The sequence below is a fragment of the Cucurbita pepo genome, chromosome LG12, assembly GCF_002806865.2.
Source record: "Cucurbita pepo subsp. pepo cultivar mu-cu-16 chromosome LG12, ASM280686v2, whole genome shotgun sequence".
Lineage (NCBI taxonomy): Eukaryota > Viridiplantae > Streptophyta > Magnoliopsida > Cucurbitales > Cucurbitaceae > Cucurbita > Cucurbita pepo.
The window spans coordinates 1,040,642-1,062,315 of NC_036649.1; the positions used below are offsets into that span (position 1 = coordinate 1,040,642).

The 21,674-nt window shown below is 35.8% G+C and overlaps 3 protein-coding genes across 3 annotated transcripts; all 3 read right to left on the minus strand.

The window, feature by feature from the left end:
* Positions 1-3,389: 3,389 nt before the first annotated feature.
* Positions 3,390-7,579, minus strand: LOC111807308 (magnesium transporter MRS2-I-like). Its single transcript, XM_023692975.1, has 11 exons — positions 6,924-7,579; positions 6,810-6,839; positions 6,536-6,689; positions 6,312-6,433; positions 6,103-6,177; positions 5,722-5,946; positions 5,608-5,652; positions 4,124-4,168; positions 4,003-4,032; positions 3,785-3,904; positions 3,390-3,691 (listed from the first exon to the last, which is right to left on the minus strand). The coding sequence occupies exons 1-11, from the start codon at positions 7,170-7,172 to the stop codon at positions 3,605-3,607; spliced, it is 1,182 nt and encodes a 393-aa protein (XP_023548743.1). The 5' UTR covers positions 7,173-7,579; the 3' UTR covers positions 3,390-3,604.
* Positions 7,580-8,518: 939 nt separating this feature from the next.
* Positions 8,519-11,518, minus strand: LOC111807497 (protein transport protein SEC23). The gene is made up of 2 exons (XM_023693241.1): positions 10,636-11,518; positions 8,519-10,438 (listed from the first exon to the last, which is right to left on the minus strand). Exons 1-2 carry the CDS (start codon positions 11,339-11,341, stop codon positions 8,784-8,786), a joined length of 2,361 nt encoding a protein of 786 aa, XP_023549009.1. The 5' UTR covers positions 11,342-11,518; the 3' UTR covers positions 8,519-8,783.
* A 2,389-nt stretch (positions 11,519-13,907) lies between these two features.
* LOC111806624 (auxin-responsive protein IAA14) lies at positions 13,908-15,361 on the minus strand. The gene is made up of 5 exons (XM_023691998.1): positions 14,959-15,361; positions 14,589-14,815; positions 14,364-14,499; positions 14,225-14,286; positions 13,908-14,152 (listed from the first exon to the last, which is right to left on the minus strand). The coding sequence occupies exons 1-5, from the start codon at positions 15,243-15,245 to the stop codon at positions 14,115-14,117; spliced, it is 750 nt and encodes a 249-aa protein (XP_023547766.1). The 5' UTR covers positions 15,246-15,361; the 3' UTR covers positions 13,908-14,114.
* Between the last annotated feature and the right edge of the window lie 6,313 nt (positions 15,362-21,674).

Below are 21,674 nucleotides of genomic sequence, written 5' to 3' on the forward strand. Positions count from 1 at the left end.
TCGAGCCTAGATGATTCAATGCTGACCCAGTTTTTTCCTAAAATTCAGGATTTCCATCTTAAATTAAAACAACACATATGCCCAAACCACTCGCTTCACGTTCAATCTCAAAAGTTTTATAAAGTCAGGCAAAAACAAGTAATGGTGTCTTGCTTACACTCCGAAGTTCACTCTGGTGTTGGTAAATTCTTAATGACTTTAACTTTCTTTTATGTACTTCTACTCCATTTTTACCAACTATGAAGCTAAGAAAGTGAACTTTTTCTATCCAAACATACACTTAAAATTTCTCGTTTCTATGTGTAATCAAAACTGACTTAACATGCTCTACATGNCAAGAACGTGAACTTTTTCTTTCCAAACATACACTTAAAATTTCTCGTTTCTATGTGTAATCAAAACTGACTTAACATGCTCTACATGATCTCGAATAAAGTCTTCAAATAATTAAAATATCATCAAAATACAAAACAACATGTTTTCCTAGATATTCTCTCAAAACATGATTCATTAAGCTAAGTTCATAAATGTACTTGGAGCAATAGTTAATCCAAAAGGCATAACAAATCATTCATACCATCCAAACTTAATTTTGAAAGTTGTTTTCCATTATCTCCTACGTGCATTGTAATTGGATGATATTTAGATTTCAAAACAATGTTTATAAATAGACATGGATGATGCAATTCATCAAGCATATCGTCTAGCCTAGGAATAGGAGGTCAATACTTTACAATGATTTTATTGATGACTCTATTATCCACGCACATGCGTCAAGTTTCATCTTTCTTTGACGCCAATTCGACTGATACATAACATGGACTCAAACTTTCTCGTAATTAGCCCTTCCCCATGAGCTCCTCCACTTGCCTTTGAATTTCAAGCACAAAGATGGTATTTTGTGAAAATATTGCCCTTCTCACCTCTCCAACTCTAGCCAAACAATTCACTTTCTTTCCTTTTTTTTTTTCAATTTCATCTCTTTTTCATTCTTCTTTTCACTTTTTTTTCTCTTGATTTTTTTCTAATTTTTCACTCAATTCTAGTTTTTCTTTCGATTCTTTTTTCCTCAAACTCTTTCTTTTGCCAGTAGATATTGTCCGCTTTAGCCCGTTACGCATCGTCATTAGCCTCACGGTTTAAAAACACGTCTACTAGAGAAAGGTTCCAACACCCTTATAAGGAATGCTTCGTTCCCCTCTCCAACCGATGTGAGATCTCACAAACAACCATTCAACTCTCTTGTTTCACAACTCCTCTTCTTCATAATAAATCACATATCCAATAAACTAACATTGGCACTCGATGACTAAGTTAGGAACATAGTTTTGATAGCACTTGTTAAGAACAATGAGCCTCCACATATCTTCGTGATAGTATGATATTATCTACTTTAAGCTAAATTCTCGTGATTTTACTTTTTGATAGCAGTTTTTCTTATCTTGTCAGTGTGAGACTTTGATCACAAGGGGTCGACCTCCATCCTATAATCAATTTGACCTGTAAAATTTAAGGGTATAAATCTTTTTTCGGGATCAAACACAAGAAATTTTTAATGTGAATATCTTAAACAAAGTCAAGTCTTTATATCATTCATTATGGGATAACAAAAAAACTAAGTATTGAGTAAACAAAGATTTAAAAAAATAGAAAAAAGAGAAAGTTATAAAACTTTGATTGTATAAAGTTGAGAGCTAACAAAGATGATTAAGAGATTAGTCTTCACAGTCACAGCACCAAAGAATTTGAATACAACTTTGTGTAAAGAACAAACACCAAAAATCTTATAGGATACATTATTTAATATCCTTACAATAAACAAATCGTACCCACAAGGTTACGAATATATGCCTCTACCTTACCCTTTCACCTCTTTCACAAATTCTCAAGGGTCGTTCTTAGCTTGAACTTATTGGATGCACCTCCTTTCGGTATCATTGTCGTTCTTGGTAAAACGAAATCGAAATTTTACATCTTCACCATATTTTTTTTAGTTCAGTAATTTTTAAAAAAGGATAAAAATTCAAACATTTAACGTTTTTTTATTATTAAAAGTACGATGCTATAACCATACGAGTTAGGTTTAATCGATTATTTTGACTATATATTCCAATAGTAATGCAAGTGACAACCACACTTCGTCATGTAGATAATTTATTCATTCTATGGTATACGTTCCCTTCTCCAACTGATATGGGATCCACCCCCTTAGGGGTCAGGGTCTTTGCTTGCACATCGCCCTGTGTCTAGCTCTGATATCATTTGTAATAGCTCAAGCTCATCGCTAGCAGATATTGTTCTCTTTAGGCTTTACCTTCTGAGTTTTCCCTTCAAGCATCCCCTCAAGATTTTAAAATGCGTCTGCTAGGTAAGGTTTCCACACACTTATAAAAAATACTTCGTTCTCCTCTCCAACCAATGTAGGACCTCATAATCAACTTCCTTTCTAAAGTATGATTTAATCATTGATTAGTCTTTTTAAGAAAATTGTCGATATTGTTTTGTAGTGTGATATCGTATTGACTAAACTATACTTGAATTCAGTGATCGGTGATAAATCTAACAAATGAATGGTAAAACCAAGCTTTTTGAAGATGCCCTGATATAATAGTAGGAAGTCATGTTTCAGCTAGCAAGATTTAGACCTAACTCTACTTCTGTGTTAACTTTAACCAAAGTTCGGTTGATTATATATTTATTATGCTTTTAACAAGGTAAATTATTTGTGATTTCAATAGAAGTAAGAGATATCTTCATCTAATTTAGGGATTGATCCAACCCTAAATTAGGTTAATCAATGAAATAGTATCTTAAAAGTCGATTCAAATTCGAGAGATCCTACATCAATTAGGGAGAAACGATCATTTTTTATATGGGTGTGTAAAAACCTCTTCCTAGTAGATGCATTTTAAAACTGTGAAGCAAACGTCGATACATAACCTGTCCCAATGGAATTTTTTATATCTTAACGGTGACTCAAAAATAATCTATGTGTTGGGGTGTTTGTAGAATCCTCCTTTGATTGAACAAGTCGAAAAGAAAAGGCAAAAGCAAAAGGAATGTTGCGAAGAGGGTTAAAGATTCAAGATTTTTCCATAATTGGTAGCAAAATCTTAATTAAATAAATTGAGAAGTAAAAGCAAAAGAGGAAAAGACAAAGAAAAAAAAAAGACAAAGTGAGAGAATCGTGAAATTCCACGTCATTTGAAGAGGTGAACGAAAACATCTCTCTCGTAGACGAGCTTTAAAACTGCTCTCTCGTAGACGAGCTTTAAAACTGTGAGACTGACAGCGATTCGTAACGGACCAAAACAGACAATTTGCTAACAGTGGATTTGGGCTGTTTTACCCGTGTTTAGGCTAAATAAATTATTTACTCTCTTTAATTTGATTGTATATACTAAGAAATTTTCATTATATATGATGTTTAAACAATTATCAATAGAGTCGGAAGCTTCAAATAAGATGAACTTTGAACAATTATCAAATAAAGTCAGCTATGTCTTCACTCTGAACTCATCTCCAATGGACTTTCTTTTTCTTTTTTCTTTTTCTTTTTCTTTTCCTTATGGTCTTGTAAAGGATCGGTTCGAATACAAGAAGATCAAGATCCGACCAAACCTTTGAGACGAGCGTAGTAAATAATTGCGACGAACATTAACGCACAAGCTACTCCAGAAACGATGACAACCTGCACATAATGAACACGTGATGATGGTTATGAGCTGTTGTTCGGGTTCCCGCATTCGAAGTTAGAAATCATAGTCGAGTTATTCAGCCATACCCATTTAAACATGTATTCGTGATTTTCATTCCAAGTGTATGGAATGTTCATGCCGAATATTGCACCCACCAAAGAATAGACAGACAAACAAACAGTTCCAGAGCTTAAAAAGAGCTCCAACTGCAGATCAAGACACCCAGCAAACTTGAAATTTTAATAAATAAGAATCTGGGCAGCCAAGAAAATCTCATTAATTAATAAATGGAAGGATATAGGACCTGAATGAGTTGATTTCGGTGATTGTCAAGCTGCAAAACCAATGATAGCTTCAACTCAGAAACAAAGAAGAAGAAGAAAGAGATGATCAGTAGTAGATCGGAACCTTTCACTTCTTGTTACCTGGATATTGATATAATCTTCTGTGTCATCAATGTATTCTCGCAGCTGCAAATCATTCAAAACATAAGCAAATATGCCCTTAGATTAACGGCCATCGTACTTCGTCGGGTTTAGTCCAAATATCGTAATATTTCAGTAGACAATTAAGCCAGGAAGATGTTGTTTCATATATTTTGTGAGTAAAAAACGTTAAATAAATAAACTATGAAAAGATTTTGAAAAGGCCAAATCTAAAAAAGTTTATTGGATACATTGGAGTTAGATTCATTTGGTACATGTAGCACCATAATGATAGTACATGTATTAGGTAAATTCGTTATTTAATATTTGGTACATGTATGGCCATGGAGAATATTCTGAAAGGCTTATATAAGGACCACTTAAGTAGAGATCTCAAATCAACTTAAGAAGAGAATACGTCTCTTCCTCTAGAAAATAAAAGAGACAGATTTGAGTGTTGAGAGAACTCAACCCTTTTTCCATAAAAATTCTACGTTACTCCAACAAAATGGCGAGTTCTAGGAAGATGTCTAGAAGACGTCAGAGGGTGGTATTCTGCCGACATGTCTGGTGAAGTTGAACTACAACAACTAAAGCATTCAAATGTGAGCTTTGTTTGGGGCGCAAAATGAATGGGATGTGGTTGAGGTCAGTTACATCGAGCCGGAGGTAATCGAAGACATGACAGTAAATGACATCAAGAAGCAAAAACAAGCATAGATGAAGGATAAAACCGAGTTGTACTTATTATTCCAAGTGGTTAATGAGTCAAATTTTGAGAAGATAGCAAGCGCAACAATGGCAAAAGAGGCATGGGACACGTTGGCAAAAGTCTTCAAAAGGGCCAATCGAATAAAGCTATTATTTAAACTATTCCTCCAAATATATACTCTTAATTTATGAACATCATTAGTTAGGATCTCTTAGACAAGCCGACTTCTTACCTATTTCGAGGAAATCTAGGTTGAGAGGAACAGGAAGACTTTTCAATGGAAGGAGCGTTCAGCATTTCAATGCCTCGAATGTCTACTTGTTAATGTTGGAGTTGTTCTTTTTGTTTCATTGTTCTGCTCTTTTGGGTGGCTTGGTGTTCTTTTTGTTCCATTGTTCTGCTCGTTTAGTTACACGCACAAGCGAGGAGAGGTTCGAGTACATGAGAAGAGATCGATCATGTGTCTATAGGTCCCCAAGGAATATTGTTCTTAACATGGGACGCGGAGAATATAGTATAGGAGTTACATTTGGTTCTCTTATGAACTTGGGAGAGAAAGGGAAGCTTCCAAATCTTCCCTACTTAGCTGCTAGTTGATAAATAAAATTGTTGGTCAAGGTTCAACAAGATCCAATTTTGTGTTCTAGCATCCAATTACTCTTAAGTTAATAAGAAACCGTTCTCGGCAACGTAAATATAGCGAAGTAATATCGAACTCGTAATATCTCAGCTTGAACATAAATTAGATAAGCAGGAAACAGGTAAAACTTACTGTAGTTAATTTGTTCAATGTACCATCAATCTGCATAAAGTAAGCCTGCAAAATGCAATCTCAGTTATAGACCTTCATGAAGATTGACTAACCCGAAACTATATGTATTATTACCTCCAGTAACATTTCGAGCTCCTCGATGTCATCCTCATCCCCACGTACAGTTGCCATACTTGCTCGGCTCGCTCTTGATATCTTTGAACCAATGGTAGGAGAGGCAGGAAACCAAATGGCAGGGCCAGAACCACTTACAGGAGAAGACGAATTCATCTTTCTTGACAAGTAAAGGTCTGCCATATCATCGTCGTCATTCAGTAATTGTTCGAGCTCATCTCTCACCTGAATTGAAAGGCAAGTCAAAACTATGGTTATGCAGATAACAGCTGCTGATCATTTAGTAAGAAATTCAGAATTTAGGAACATACAGAGAGATGAGAGTGATTACAATGGGCAAAAGTTTCTAAATTGTGTTGATATGTGAAACGTTACACGTACCTTTTGAACCCTCGCAGTCAGCCTCGTCATTGCACTCTTCAATTTACGAACTCTGTCCAAGTTTCGGCTACTAATCTACAAACTCGAAGGAAAAACGATAATAAATCATGCTAGTATCCCAAGATGGAGTCAATAACTTAACGGAATTATCTCCAAGAATTGTTGGGAAGTTTATGCATTACATACGAGGTGAGAAAATAAGTACTCACCTTTGCAGTAAGCTCATCCAAGGCAGGATAAGCAGCAGTCTCGAGCTCAGTTGTTCGTGCAGCAAGATAACTGCATATAGCTTCCAAAGCTACCTCGAGCGCACGAAATTCAAATGGCGAGTCTGGAATGCATTCTCTCAAGATCATTAATATATTGATGAAGTAAAAACAAATCACAAGGACAAGTTAAGATCACATTGCAGTGAGTGAGGAAAAAAGCTTACCATCTTCTTCAGCTTCACCGTCGTGTTGCCGACCCTGATTTGCTTTCCCATCTCCTTGAACATGAAGCTGGACCGCATTAGAAGGAGGCAGCCGCCTCTGAAGCTCCTCAACCACAGGGATGACCTGTTCATCTGTCGGATCTCTAAGAAAAACCTATCCACGACATGAATTAACAAATTCAAGGGAGTGTCTGATACTAATTTCGTTTCAACTTTCCAACAATCACACAAATTTACAAACAGATTAAAGAAGAAGAAAGGTATAAATACAGACCTCTTCAGCAGTAATGATCGCCTTTATATGCTGTAATACGCATAAGCAAACAAGAATTACAAGAAAGAACAAGAACAATTCGTCAAAAAAAACTGAAAAAACAAAACAATTCACCTCGAGATTAAGAACAATGGCCCTCTCACGCCCCAAAATCGTTGAGGGATAAGAAAGCAAAGGGTCAAGAATCCGAAGATCGCGCGCATGAATTTGAACCCGATGCATAATTTGATACTTGTCGGCATCGAGGACGGTGCCTTGGCCCGTACAATCCAGCAGAATCCAATTCCGAGAAGATTGTTTCTTCTTCTTGACAGTGAGCGTCGTCTGTGGATCCACCGGCACTACATGCCCGTCCCGAGCCATTACTAATCATCCCCAAATCAATCGCATTCCCAGAAAAGAAGGAAAGAAGAAGAAAGAAATCCAAGCAGCCCTGAAAAACCCTTCACCGGAAATGAAGAAGAACGAGGGAATGAAGGAATGAGGAAGAAATTAGGAGGTGGGGTATTGGAGAAACGAATGGAAAAAGGAAGGGTTTGGGAGTTTCTTCTCCACCGAGTTGCAGAGAGAAGAAACCGAAGAGGAGGGCGATGAGGTTGGATTCTGGAGAGGGCATATCAAGTTGAGTTTGGGTTTTACATATGGAATGAAGGTGGGGGCAATGACATGGAGAATGAGGAGGCCACAGCATCGAGGCGGAGGAGGAAGAGACACCCAGAATTTTGATCTCTGCAGATCTACGCCATGTTTTTTACCTTTAATCTCCTCCTTAATTAAAAATATATATTTTATAATTCTTTCGAAAATTCCAAAATTTCCAAAATTCTAAAATTACAATGTTTGTGACTAAAAATGAAAATTTGGGACTTTACAAGTCATTTTAAGTCTCGATTTCAAGGACGTGGGTGTGTTTGATTGGGTGAGGACAGAGAATGAGATTCCACGTCCTTTTCACATCAATTACCACTAACCTATATTTATTTCATCTTTATCCCTTCAAATACTCAACCCTATTTTAAAATTCACCCATTTTCTTCTTTTTTCTATCCCTTGTTTCTTAAACCTTCTTCATTAATTNACCCTCATAATTAGTGGATTGAAATGTACTTTTTTAAACAAAAACGTGTTTAAATAAATTATTAAAAAAAACAACTCAAAAATAGAGAGTTTAGTTGGGTCTTTAGTTGCTTGGATTACTAACTCAACCAACTTGAAATTTCTAATGGATCCGGAAGAGATTTCTCTAACCCAACTTAACCTTATCCATTCTCCAACTCCAACCCGTGTACATCTCTAACCTTTGTTCTCCAACCCAACTTAACCCATGTACATCTCTAACCTCCGTTCTCCAACCCAACCGAATCCATGTATATCCCTCCGTTCTCCAACCCAACCGAACCCATGTATATCCCTCCGTTCTCCAATCCAACTGAACCCATGTATATCCCTCCGTTCTCCAACCCAACTGAACCCATGTATATCTCTAACCACCAATGCCCTCATTTTGTGGAAATCCATAACGAAAATTGTGTAGATATTTATATATATCTAACAAAAGGTTAGTCTTACAATTCTACCCAGACAAAAAAAAAAATCATTTTTTTTAGTTCTATAGTTATAAAGTAATTTTTTTTTTAACAGTAATTTGTGTCTTATCCACTGAATTCGTTAGCAGCAAAACAAAACAAACAAACAAAAAAAAAAACGACTTATATCTAAGTTGAATCAATTAAATGCTAAATGATACAATTCCAACTCCATTGAAAAAAAAAAATCTCACCATGTTCTTCGTGTGAAGAATGGGTGGAAGTCATCTGGCAAGGTGTAAGATCAGAAACCAGTTATTTACATTTCATCAAACTATGAAGAAATGGGTGAAAATACAACTCTCAAGCAGCCCAAAAGCATCTCTCCTTTGTAGTTTATCTCTGTATAAAGTAACAACTTCTAACATACTACTACTGCCATCCTTCTTCAGCCCTGCACAGCAAGAGCTTGTAGGTGATCTATAAAAACCTCCAAGCTTAAATCATCTGTAAAGATTATGTCTGATCCCTCCTTGTAAGTCGAGTTCTGCGTAACCGATGGGTTTAACTTAGCAAGAAGAAACCGAGCTTGACTACTATGCTGATCACACTTTATAAGCTTAGGGACTGGTATACGTTCCGCAATCAGCTGTTCAGCGTCCAGCTCTGGAGCCTCTAGTAGCTTCTTCAAGTTTTCGAGGTTCGGGTCTTTGTCGTAACCGAGTTTCCTCCATTGAGCAATCTTGGACCCGTAATGAATAACGACGTTGAAGTAGGAATCAAAAAGCAAGATCACATCTGGCGATATTGATCGAATGTCTAGGAGTACAGGAACAGGAGGTCCATCGAAAGAGTAGAGGAAAAGTGTAGGTTGTATCATGATAAGAGAACCAACGACTCCCTCTCGGTTTAGCATTAGTCGATAGAACGCAGTTTCATCAGGACAACTGTTGAAGACGTCGATAAACTGGGACCTTCTTAGGTAGTACATGAATTGAGGGTACAAGGAGAAGTTGGATTGCAAACGGAAAGTCGAAGGATCCTCTTGTATATAGTCACCAAACTTCGAGGCAAAACGAATCAATGCATCATCAAGCCATCTGATAACATCCCGAGCGTAACACGTCTCTGCTCGATTAATAGCAAGCCTAGCCATCACGGAAGCTGCTGCTTCTTGATCAAACCCAGCCTTGATTTCTGGTGAATGGCTTGCAACCCATCTCCTAGCGGCAGTGGTCACTCTTTTACGGACCTCCAGGTTTCCTTTTCTGTATCGTGTTATAAACTGAATGAAGAACGCAGATCCAGGTTGAACTTTCTGCACCTCACTCACTTGGAAGAAAAAGGAAATGCAGGTTTTACTGGACAGTGTATTGAGCTTCCAAATGTAAGTACCACCTTCGCCAATTTCGTTGTCGCTCACCGAGTTGTTCATTTTACGAAGAGAGACGCAAGGTCCAAGAGCTCCACAAATTTTTACATCCATTGAGGTTACTAACTCGATAGTTGCATCGAAATGCATATTCAGCTCACCGTCTTTGTCCCGACTAAAAATATGCCGCAAGCACTTTTTGAATTGATTAGACTCAAATGACTCTCCTAACATCATGAATCCACCAGAGTTTTCAACAGGAACTTTTAACTCTGCTGCTCCAACTTGATCGAGAGAGCAAGCAAAAAAATCAAGAACTATAGATCCATCACACAACCTCTGTGACAATTCCTTGTAGAAACTACTAGATTTCCTAAAGTAAGGCGCCTGGCCATTAACAATATCTCTGTGAGTTCTGATGGAGTGAGCGAGATCCGAATCGACAACGATTCCTGGACCTACCGTTGCAGGGCCAGAGGTGAAAACCATGACACGAGAACCAGAATTCACTCGGCATCCTTCCAAAAGTGCAACGGCAGCTGATATTGCAGCACCGGTTGCCCTCCGAGGTCGATGGCCAGTTACACTAAGTGAAGTGTTCATCTCTTCAATTGCAGTGGTGATGTTGAACTCACATTCAGATATTGGTAACAAAAATCCCTGTGTGGGAACAACAGGTGTCTTTCCTAGCTGCAGCTGCTTCATCCCATAAATCCCCAACAATGGCGTCGGTAATTCGATCGGCAAGAGTCATGATNCTCCAAAAACAATCCAACATCTCTTAGACCTCGCTAACTAAAAATAGTAAATAAGATAGTGTATATCCAGAAACCAATGCATTTCAAGAATCTACACTAGAAGATGGTATCAAAATTGTGCAGAGATAGAAGATAAAAGCAGAGTAGCAGAGATTCAAAGATTCAAAAATTGAAAAATACCTGAAGTGACGAGAGTTCACGATCCCCAGGAAAGAGGACGACCCTTGAGCATTCAGAAAATTTAAGGTCATAAACATGAACCATTGAATCAAAAGCAATCAAACCCACTAAAGCATTCTCCGGAAGATGTTCCACAACGAGTAGTAACTCATTTTTAAGTGCTTGAAGCTCCTTTTCTACCGAACAATTATCAACAACGAACACGAAGGCCGGCCCATTTCCACGGGAATCTCGAGCCGGCAGCGATGAAGAAGCTGATACTGAGAGAGAAGAAGACGAATGATTTCTCGCCCAATTACGGCTCATATTCATATTGGAACCAGAATTCGCAACAGGGCTTTCGATCTTCCGACTGGGCGCATACTCCACCGTACTGTAAGTCGGAAAAAGCTCTGCGGGAAGATTTGTCTCTCCAATATCAGCATAAGAACGAGGGAAAAAATTCTTATGGTAACAAAACGAGCAGAACCAAATGCGAGACGTGTAATCGACACGAGCATAGGGGTTCAAAACGGCACCACATTTAAGACACGAGAGAGGCTCATAAGAAAGTGTAGGGAGCTCGACGGATTGCATCAATGGCGTAGACATAACGCTGAGAGGAATAACCAGAGCCAATGATTCAGCTTTAGAAACCGGCCACGAGTTCCATGACCATCGGAGGCCTTCGATCGCCTCCAGTTCGACGAAATCCATAGGCAAATCGACGTCTCAGGTAATCCCTCCCCGTCGATTACATGGAAAAGCTCCGAAATGAAAGAAACCCTAATTTCGCATCAGAAACTAGATGGGAAAGCACGCGCTGTAAAATCAATGGCGGAATTCTGACAAATGAAGAATCCCAAATCGCTTTTGCGCTGGAAAAAAAAAGGGGGGGGGTTCCATTGTTCTGCTCGTTTAGTTACACGCACAAGCGAGGAGNTTAGGAGAGAAACTGTTTGGTTCGCCGGAAAGTGAACAGAAAATGGAGAGGGAAAACCCTAGGTTAGGGTTAGGGTTAGGGTTTGGGATTGGGATCGCAGGGAGAGTGAAACGAATTTTGATCGGAAATTTTCAATTTTGTTGCAGATGAAATGTTGCCTAATTCGAGTTCATCTTCCCCATTGTTTCCGGTTTGATTCGGTGCGGGAAGGAGCAGGAATTAACAATGCTGATCGAAACCACCCAATAGATCACAGCCACGTCAGAGTGTCTTTTTTATTTTTTTTATTTTTTTTATTTTTTTAATGAAATTACTTTTTCTTTACAATACTTTAAACAAAAATACCACTTGAATTGTGTCTCAAGGGAAATTGATTCTTGAATTAAAAAAAGAATTATATACCTCAAACGTCTCTCTTATTTCACCCATCCATCCAGCTCTCTCCTCGTTTTGTTTGGTCGTTCGTTGTGTACCGTTGTCCTAATTTTGTAGCTGCCCTCGAGTATGAATCTCTAGAGCATATCAACCTGTTTTTTGTACATGGGTTTCGTGTGATCAACAAGATGAGTGTTTACCCCATTTGCGTTCGGGCCTTCTTCTTCAATCAATTGGTACTAAATCCAACGACTGGTTGAGGTGAGCTTACATTTCTTTTTTATTATCTAATTTGTGTTAGTTTGTTATAGGAACAGATACTCATAATATCTAAGCATTTTATTGAGACCATTTGAAGTCAAACCAACAAGGATTCAAGTCTTTTAAGGTAAAGTTGGGCGAGTGAAGTTCCTTCCAACAACGTCTACACTCTTTAGTAAATGTAATGATTTGGACCTTAATCTTATCAAACTGCGTTAGGTGTAGTTTGAGGTTGGTCAATCTAATCGAATATTGATATGTTTTGCATGAAGTAATATGTCGGGACGAACTTAGCAACTGTAACGACCCTAAATTTCCACATACTCAGAGTCGCTACTAACGTCTCATGCTCATCTATAATGCGGAAATATAACTCTTACATGAACATAATTGATAACGTAAACTTCAAAAACACGTTTAAAACAACTTCTCTGGAAAACACAGCCATGGTCTTACGTGTTTAAATATGAAATACTGAAATTTAGAGAAAACAAAAACAAATACAAAATAATTTAAAACAATGAAATGCAAAACAACCTATTCTAACTTAAGAGTAGAAATTTAAATATGAGTCTACCCTATGCACGTGCCACGGTCTCTGCTCGCGATGCCGCCGTCCCCCGTACAAGTGCACCTTGCCTTTACCTGAAAAATGAAGTGGCACACGGCCTGAGTATTTCATGACTGAAACATCAGCCCAAATCACAAAGGCTTCCAATTTTTATTGACCCAATAATCGATTGGGTTGGGCCTAAAATAGAGCCATCAATGACTCATCAAGGCCCATGGATAAATTAGTGGGTGACACGGTGGATGTAGCCGTTAACTCGATAATTTGAAAAATCTAATTAATCTAATTTGGGTTAGAATTTGAATCAGGATTCATAATCCAAATTTGGCACGTGACGATCCCAATATTCTGTGCGACATAGTCACATTACATACTTTTCGTTTCTTAAAAGTGAAAACGGTGAGACTCCACAACTGTTGAAGAAGGAAATGAAGTCTTCTTTATAAACGTGTGAAAACTTCTTCTATCAGACATGTTTTAAAAAACTTTTAGGGGAAACCCGAAAGAGAAAGCCCAAAGATGACAATATGTGCTAGCGGTGAGCTTGGGGCTGATACAAAAACTATCATCACAAGCCAACACAAATTCTTTGTCCTCACTCACATGCATCCCAGGTTACTCCTATGTTTGAGCCACTGAAAACCTTGTTAGTATAGGTAGTAACTTTCAATTCCTTTAAGCCTTTCGTAATCATTATATCAACAGAATTGCTCTCAATCGGATGAATCTCTATTCATTCATGTACTCCTCTTTACTCAAGAAAACCAAATGACAATATTAATATAATAATATATCGACCTACAAATTAATTAAAATTGTATACATTTATAATATTCATATTATTTGATTATGATTATTCCCACCATAGACCATATTATAAAATAAAATTCTCTAATTAAAAGTTTGATTACTCAATGCCCCATTAACATGCTGGCACATGCCCTTGTTCCCTTTCAATGGGTCCCTAAATATTTATAATTTTTTCCTTACCCACAAATATCATAAAAATTAATTTAAATTCAAAGAAAATAAAAAAATAAAAATAAAAAACCCCATTTTTTTTCATAGCTTAAGAAATAATAATAATAATAATAATAATTAAACATAAAAACAAACCAAACAGACAGACAGTAGGTGAAAGTTTACAGCTTTTCATGTCTCTTCTATTACAAATATTGTCCCCAAGAACAGATCATTTGATATATATTTTTTTTTTCTTTATATACTAATAATAATTTAAACAAAAACAAAAATAAAAAAAACATTAAAATTTCAGAAATACACAGAATAACATGCATGTGTTCCAAGCTGGAACCATCTTCTTCATTCTCTCTCCTCACCTAGCTTCTGCTTTTGCATTTCTCCATGGCTCTTGGGGCTGAACAAAAGCAAAGAAATTAACATAGAGGTTTCAATGGAGATGTTGAGTTAGGGTTTTTCGATTAATTACCGAGACCGATGGCTTCTGATCCCTTCATGATTCTTAAACGCTTGCATGAATCCACGAACATTCTGTAAGGATGTTGTTTGGTTAGAACGGAAGGAAAGAGAAATGAAATGGACGAGATCGGGAAATTCTTGAAACTTACTCCCATGGAACATCTCCGACGAGCATCCAGTCGCCGTCTTTGTCTTCGTAAGTTGGAACGAATTCGGAACTGTTGAGAAGATCCATCAACTTTCTTTCGTTCATGAAGTCTATCATTCCTTCTGTGCCATATTCACCTTTTTAACGAAAGAAAATTCTATTAGAAAGAACGAACCACTTTTTGGAATGAAAAAAATAAAGGGTTTTTTTTCTTTTTTTTTCGTACCCATGGTGAACGAGCTGAACATCTTGGCCAAAGCATCCGAGAGCTCTTGGTAGCTTTGATACATTTTCAAGTCTACCTTACGAAGATATGGAGCACCATCCATGCAAACCTTCACAAATGCAGCCGAGCCACCGTTCCCTTTCTCCGTTCCTTCACCGCTCGTGTTCTTCTGTGCCATCACGTTCTTCCTATACGATCGCACCGGTGGCCAACCCACGACTTGTGCTCTAAAAAACCCAAAAGATAAAAAAAAATTATTCGCGAACAATTCAAATCTTACTAATAAAACTACACGATACAAAACCGTTAAGCTACACTAGACTCAACGAACCCTAATTGAATTTAGCTCGATTTGGAGGAAGAAATTTACTTGGCAGGAGGCTTAGCCGGATCCTTGGAGCAGAGGTTCGTCTGGCCATCGACGACGTTTGCTGCAATATTCTTTCCACCACCGCCACCGCCACCGCCGCCGCCATCCTTACTCTGAATGTTAAGCTTGAGATCAACAGTTTCAGAGAAACCCCGCTTGCCAGAAGGTTTGAGGGTCATCTCCAACGGCTGATCTCCGCCACCGCCGCCACCGGGCAAGCCGAGGCAGAGCTCGGTCTCCTTCAAGCTAACAAACTCGTTGGGCATTTTCCGGCCGACTGCTTCCATGTAGAATCAAAACAAGCTTATAAAATGTCGTCGTTTTGGCCTTCAACTTCCTTCTCTCCTTCTAGTTCTTGTGTGTATTATATTATGATCCAATGGATGGCTATGGCTTTGATTTTAATAGAGACTGCTACCCAATAATATAAGCAACCAAAATTCACTCTCTTTTATTGGATACAAAGTAAAAAAAATTTATGTATTAAAAAAAAAAAATCAAATCATTAATAATTGGTCCCTACTATAAAGTTTATTTATTTATTTATTATATATTCAATGCAATAAAGTATATCACATCTCAATTCATTTAACCAATTTATTCCTTTCTATTTTCTTTTTTAAACAATTTTAAATTTTAAAGACTATAGCGGGCCAAAACGGACAATATTTGTTAGCAATGAGATTGAGCTGTTATAAATGGTATCAAAGCTAGACACTGTGCGGTGTGTCAGCAAGGACGTTGGTCCCCAAAGAAGGTGGATTACGAGGTCCACATCGGTTAAAGAGGGAAACAAAACATTTTTTATAAGGGTGTAGTCTGTCTAGCAGACGTATTTTAAAACTGTGATACTTGTAATGATATGTAATGGGCTAAAGTGAACAATATTTACTAGCTGTGAGTAATAATTTCAACGTTTAAATAATTTTTCTAGCGTGATCTGGTCAACTCGACTCTCTCTTTTAATAAATATTATTTTATTTGAACGAGATAGTTTATATATTTTTGAGACGAATAAAAACGGGACACGTCAAATGGAAAAGGAGTTGTAAGTTAGGCATGTGGGGGATGAGTAAACAAGAATTTTGATATTGGCAATGTGAAAATTGGAACTTGAATTGAGTGCTTAACTGTTATAGTCAACCATCACATGCAACACACTAATCAAACTTTGTTATATATTAATAAATCATACATTATATTTCATGTTACCAAAATATTTACATTTTTATAATTAAATACTCCAAAGTTCGCGGTAATCTTATACTATATTATATATATTAAATGTAACCCTAAATATTCATAAACTTAGCTAGGTACTTCTGAGTGTGGAAACCTCAGACGCATTTGAAAATCGTGAGACTGAAGACAATACGTAACAATATATGCTAATGGTGAATTTGGACTGTTAGAAATAGTATGAGAGCCAGACACCGTGTGGTTTGCCAGCGAGGGCACTAGCACCCAAATAAGATGAATTGTGAAATCTCACATCAATTGAAGAAGAGAACGAGCTATTCCATATAAGAGTGTGGAAACCTCTCTTTAGTAACTAAAACCATGTTGCATTATCCCTTCCCATCAAATCATAAAATTTTAAAAATATTAATTTTCATTTTTGTAATATATATAAATATTTATTTATTTATTAAAAATAAGCCATGTTACTAATTAAAGCCATTTGACATTCGCTCTTGGATCAATGAAATTATTATTATTATTATTATTTCATTTTAACAATAAAAATAAATAAATAAATAAATAAATAAATAAAGATTCTTCTATGGAGCATATATCCACATGAAAAATTATATTTTATATTTATATCTATAAATAGTAAAGACATGGATGAAAATTTGCATATGGTTTGTCCATTTTATATATATATATATATATATATATATATATATATATATATATATATATATATATATATAAAATGGATGATATTCGAGGATTTAATTAACTTGAAACTACGCTTTCCTTGCTTCTTTAGGACCCAACTTTGGTTGACGTTAGGAGTTCGGAGAAAAGACTTCTTCTTGTTAGGCATACATCCATATGTTCGATCGATATCTTTCATTATTTTCTTATCTTAAATGTCTCACTCGAAAGTTGAACCACTTGATATAACAGCTCAGACCTATAGATAGCAGATATTATCTTTTTTGGGTTTTCTCTTTCGGGCTTACCCTCAAGGTTCCCAATCGATATGGAATCTCACAGTGGACATTCCCAATTTCAGTATCAACTAAATGTGAGATAGATGAACGAGAGAGTTTTATCGTATACAGTACTTTTGTGTATGGTCGAACACTATAAGCCTATGTTGGGTAGACACGAACGAATAAAGATAAGATAGTAAGAAAGTCTTAGTAGGTCCCACGTGGTCGTGTTCGAGCAACACGTTGTTAGGGTAATAAGAAAGGAAGAAGATGCGAAACACATCAAAATGGAAAAGGGGATATGTTTGAAGAGATCCCCGCAAGAGACATGAACATGAAGCAACAGCATGAAATGGTAAGATGACATGGTGGTGACTGACAGACAAGTCACATCTCATGGAGAGGGAGACATTTCTAACCCTAGCTGTGCCCTTGCTCTGTCACAATCCCTAAAACCCCATCTCTTTGCCTTGTTTCTTTCCTAACCCTAACTCTCTCTCTCTCATTCACATCCACTCTTTCACTCCCACATACATATTCTTCGTCCTAACTCCTTAAACTTCCCTATACAAAGAAGATGAGAGTCAGAATGTATTTGTCTCGAGCCGAGCTTCTTTCACTCTGTAAATAGGTTACTTACTTCTGTCCTATCCAACCAACTTCTGTCCTGTCCGATTAAAAGAAGTAGTTCTCTTTTACAGTTCATAAATAAATAGGAACAATTGAATATGGGTATTGAGACCAGAAGACTGCTTTCTCTTGTTCTCGAGTAGCTAAATGGCCATTTTAGAGGTTCCTTTAATAGAGACTAGTAGCTTGGCTATTATGGATGATCCGGAACAAGAGAGTCAATGAATGAGCTACTTCACCTTCACCAGAACCTATTTCTTCATTCTCCGGCCTGATTGACATACTGGCTCGAAGGCAAGGGAATCGAGACATATTTTGATTCCTAAACTTTCAAAATATTTATTATATCCATTCTCGTTCTAATTTGATTTCTAAACTTTTAAAATATTTATTATAGTCTCTGAACTTTAAAAAATAATCATACTCATAAGAAAAGGAATGAAACAGTCGTTTTTTTACCGTTCAAGTATAGAAATTCATAAATGCAAGAGTTCAAGAGTTTTCAACGGATATTATAAAAGTTTGTGGATCGAATTGGAACAAGTTTCAAAGTTGAGGACAAAAAAAAAACAATAAAAATACTCCTAACCGTTCAAACGTTTCAATAATATTCATGAATTTTCAAAAAAATCTAAAAATTTTAATAATGTTTCAAAAATACAATTGAATTTTAAAAAGTTTCGTTCAACCATTTGGACTATATTTAAAAAATACCCATGAAATTTTAAAAATAAAATTAGCACCCTTTACCTTCTATCAGCGCCTCGTAGATTTGAACTCTTAAGGGTATTTTTTATATACTTGAGAGATCAAGGGTATTTCTGGAATAAAATATTAACGGTTTCCATTGTATTTTTTTTTAGATTTTTTTAAGGTTTAAAATATTTTCGATATTTTTATTAATTAGAAAGAAAAGAAAATAGTCAAAGTCATATAATCCCTTATCTCCCTCATGAAAGAGACATAACCCACTTGCATCTCTAATACATACATTATTTATTAATATTATTAATAATAATAATATTAATATTAATGTGTACCCATTCGTATTAATGATAACTATTTAAGTCTCCTTTCATAAATATATAATTTTTTCTTCGGTTTATAATTATTTCTTTCTTTTTTAAAATTAAAAAAATTCATTTTCTCTCTTTTTAAATATTATTACCCTCCATTATTTATATATATATATATTTATGTTTTCTCAAATAATTGTGGCTGAATAATTACCCATTTTTATGGACATAGATGAAATTACTTTTATGCCCTTCGCTTAACGATCATTTCTCAAATCCCCTAAGAATAATATCGAACACAAGCTATTTTCTCAAATCGTACACGTTAACTATAATATAATCCAACTCTAAGCCGTCGATAAATAAAACATTTAAAATCAAGAACAAAACTCAACAAATCAAATCTGTCTACGATCTCGACGATCCCCAGTCTCGATACTTTTCAAAAGGGCAAAACGGGCATGTGTTTATTTATTTAATTGAATCAATTTTATAATATATAGTTTTGGAGCTACAGTTGATTATAATCTTGATAATATTCCGAATGTTCCTTAAATTTAGGACATGGTGGGGGCTGCCCTATTTTTGGTTGGAATGTCTAAAAAACCCTAACTTTAAGCTGCCCTCATGCTGACCAATATTTTCACCATTGCCCACTTATTTTATTTATTATTGCTGTTTCGAATATTATTGACATTTATGAAAGTTTGTAAAAACAGACAAAATTTATCAATGGTAATAATAAAGATACATACAAAATTCATATATTTATAAGTATATAGTTGTTGCCAAAGAATATTATTGAATGTGTATACAGAATGTCAGTCCATAATGATGAAAATTAATTCAAACTATATTATTGTTTTTTTTTTCATTCTAAAATAAAATTTTGGATGTAATATTTATGGTACAAACTTACATGATATCACCTGACATGATAAAAGCGGAATAAATCTAAATTTATTTAGATTCGAATTTATGTTTTGTCTTCTTACGATCATAATTACGTCATTGATTTAGTTGAAGTTCATAAGAGAAGTAAGGTCGTAGCGTAGAAAGGTGGTTTGTAAGATCTCACATTGGTTGGAGAGGAGAACGAAACATTCCTTATAATGGTGTGAAAACGTTAAACGCGTTTTAAAATCTTGAGAGGAAACCCAGAAGGGAAAGCCCAAAAAGGACAATATTTGCGAACGTGGGCTTGGACTGTTATAAATGGTATCAGAGCCAAACACCGGACGGTATGCCAGCGAGGATGCTAGGCCTATACTCCACATTCTTATAAGGGTGTGGAAACCTCTCCATAGTAGACGCGTTTTAAGACCTTGAGGGAAGACCCACATAGGGTAATATTTGTTAACGTGAGCTTGAGCTGTTACAAATAGTATCAAAGTCAAACACTGAGCGGTGTGTCAGCGAGGACACTGACCTTCAAGGGGGGTGGATTGTGAGATCCCACGTCATTATAAGGGTGTGAAAACCTCTCCTTAGTAGACTCGTTTTAAAACCTTGAGGGGAAGCCAGAAAGGAAAACCCAAATAGTACAATATTCGCTAGTGGTGTGGCTTGGGCTGTTGCATAGTCTGTTTACTAAGTGCTTCGATTTGAATTATACAGAAGATGTCTTACTCTTATACAATCGTACTATTATATCAACCAAATGGGCAATCAAACCTAAAATAACAGATCTGATTACGCCGATTCCTAATCTCGAAATTCAAACGTGATGGAGTTCATTGAGTATAGCTTAAGTAATGTATGTTGCTTAGAATTATAAAACAACATTTACGATATGGGTCGATATAGATCATGTGCTCGTATCATTGGGATGGTCTAATAATAATTAAAAAATGAAACTTTACATTAAAAAAAACATGTAAAGGTTTGATTTTTATTTTTATTTTTTTTTTTGTTAGTTTGATGTCATTGGTTACGGAGATGAGTCAAATGTGTTTACCTCAAAACCTAAAACGATTTGGTATCCGTTAGTGGGTGACAAAAGAATCCCAACTTTTTCATTAAAAAAATCTATATTTATTTATTTATTTATTTATTTATTTATTTATTTATTTATTTATTTAGAGTGCTTATCTTTAATATTATTTTATAATCACTCCTTTAATAATAATAAACTATTTAAAAGATATTTACTTAAAAATGATTTTTTCCCCATAATAATTAAATAAATAAATGTGAATAATGCATATTAGTGGAAGTTTAGTCCAAATTTAATATATATGATTAGGTTAGGGTAATAATCCACGTGGAATATTTAAAAGTAATTTGATGGATTTTTTCCAATGAAGATTGTTTTAGTCTAAGCTTTTGGGAGCATGGAATCTTTGCTTTTTATATGCATTCACACATTAATCCAAAATACCTAATCCACCCCTTAATCCCTCATTTTATTCCACATTTTCTTCCTTTATTTTATCACATTTACGCATGTTCGTGGGATTGTGGAGCTCGGGAATGATATCCTCGTCCTCGTCCCTATCCCATTTAAGTTTTTATCGGGATCAGAGCCGTAAAAAATTTGCTGGGATTGAGTTCTACACGTACAATTACTTTTGGTTATTTTTAAAAAATATATTATATTATCTAAACGAGTAATTTTTAATATAATTTACCTTTAAAGGAAAAATAAAATAAAATTTTAATTTCAACGAGAAAATAAGGAAAGTCACGACACAAATATCTGATTGATATATACATATATATACATATATACATATATATACATATATATACATATATACATATCTCTCTTTATCGAGAAATCGAAGAGGCTATACAAGGATTTTGCCGGGAAGTTTTTGTTGTTTTTGATGTTGAAACGGTTTTTCTTTATCCATGGGCAATGAGTTTTGATGTATTAGGGGTATCCGTCTTTATAGAAGCTTTA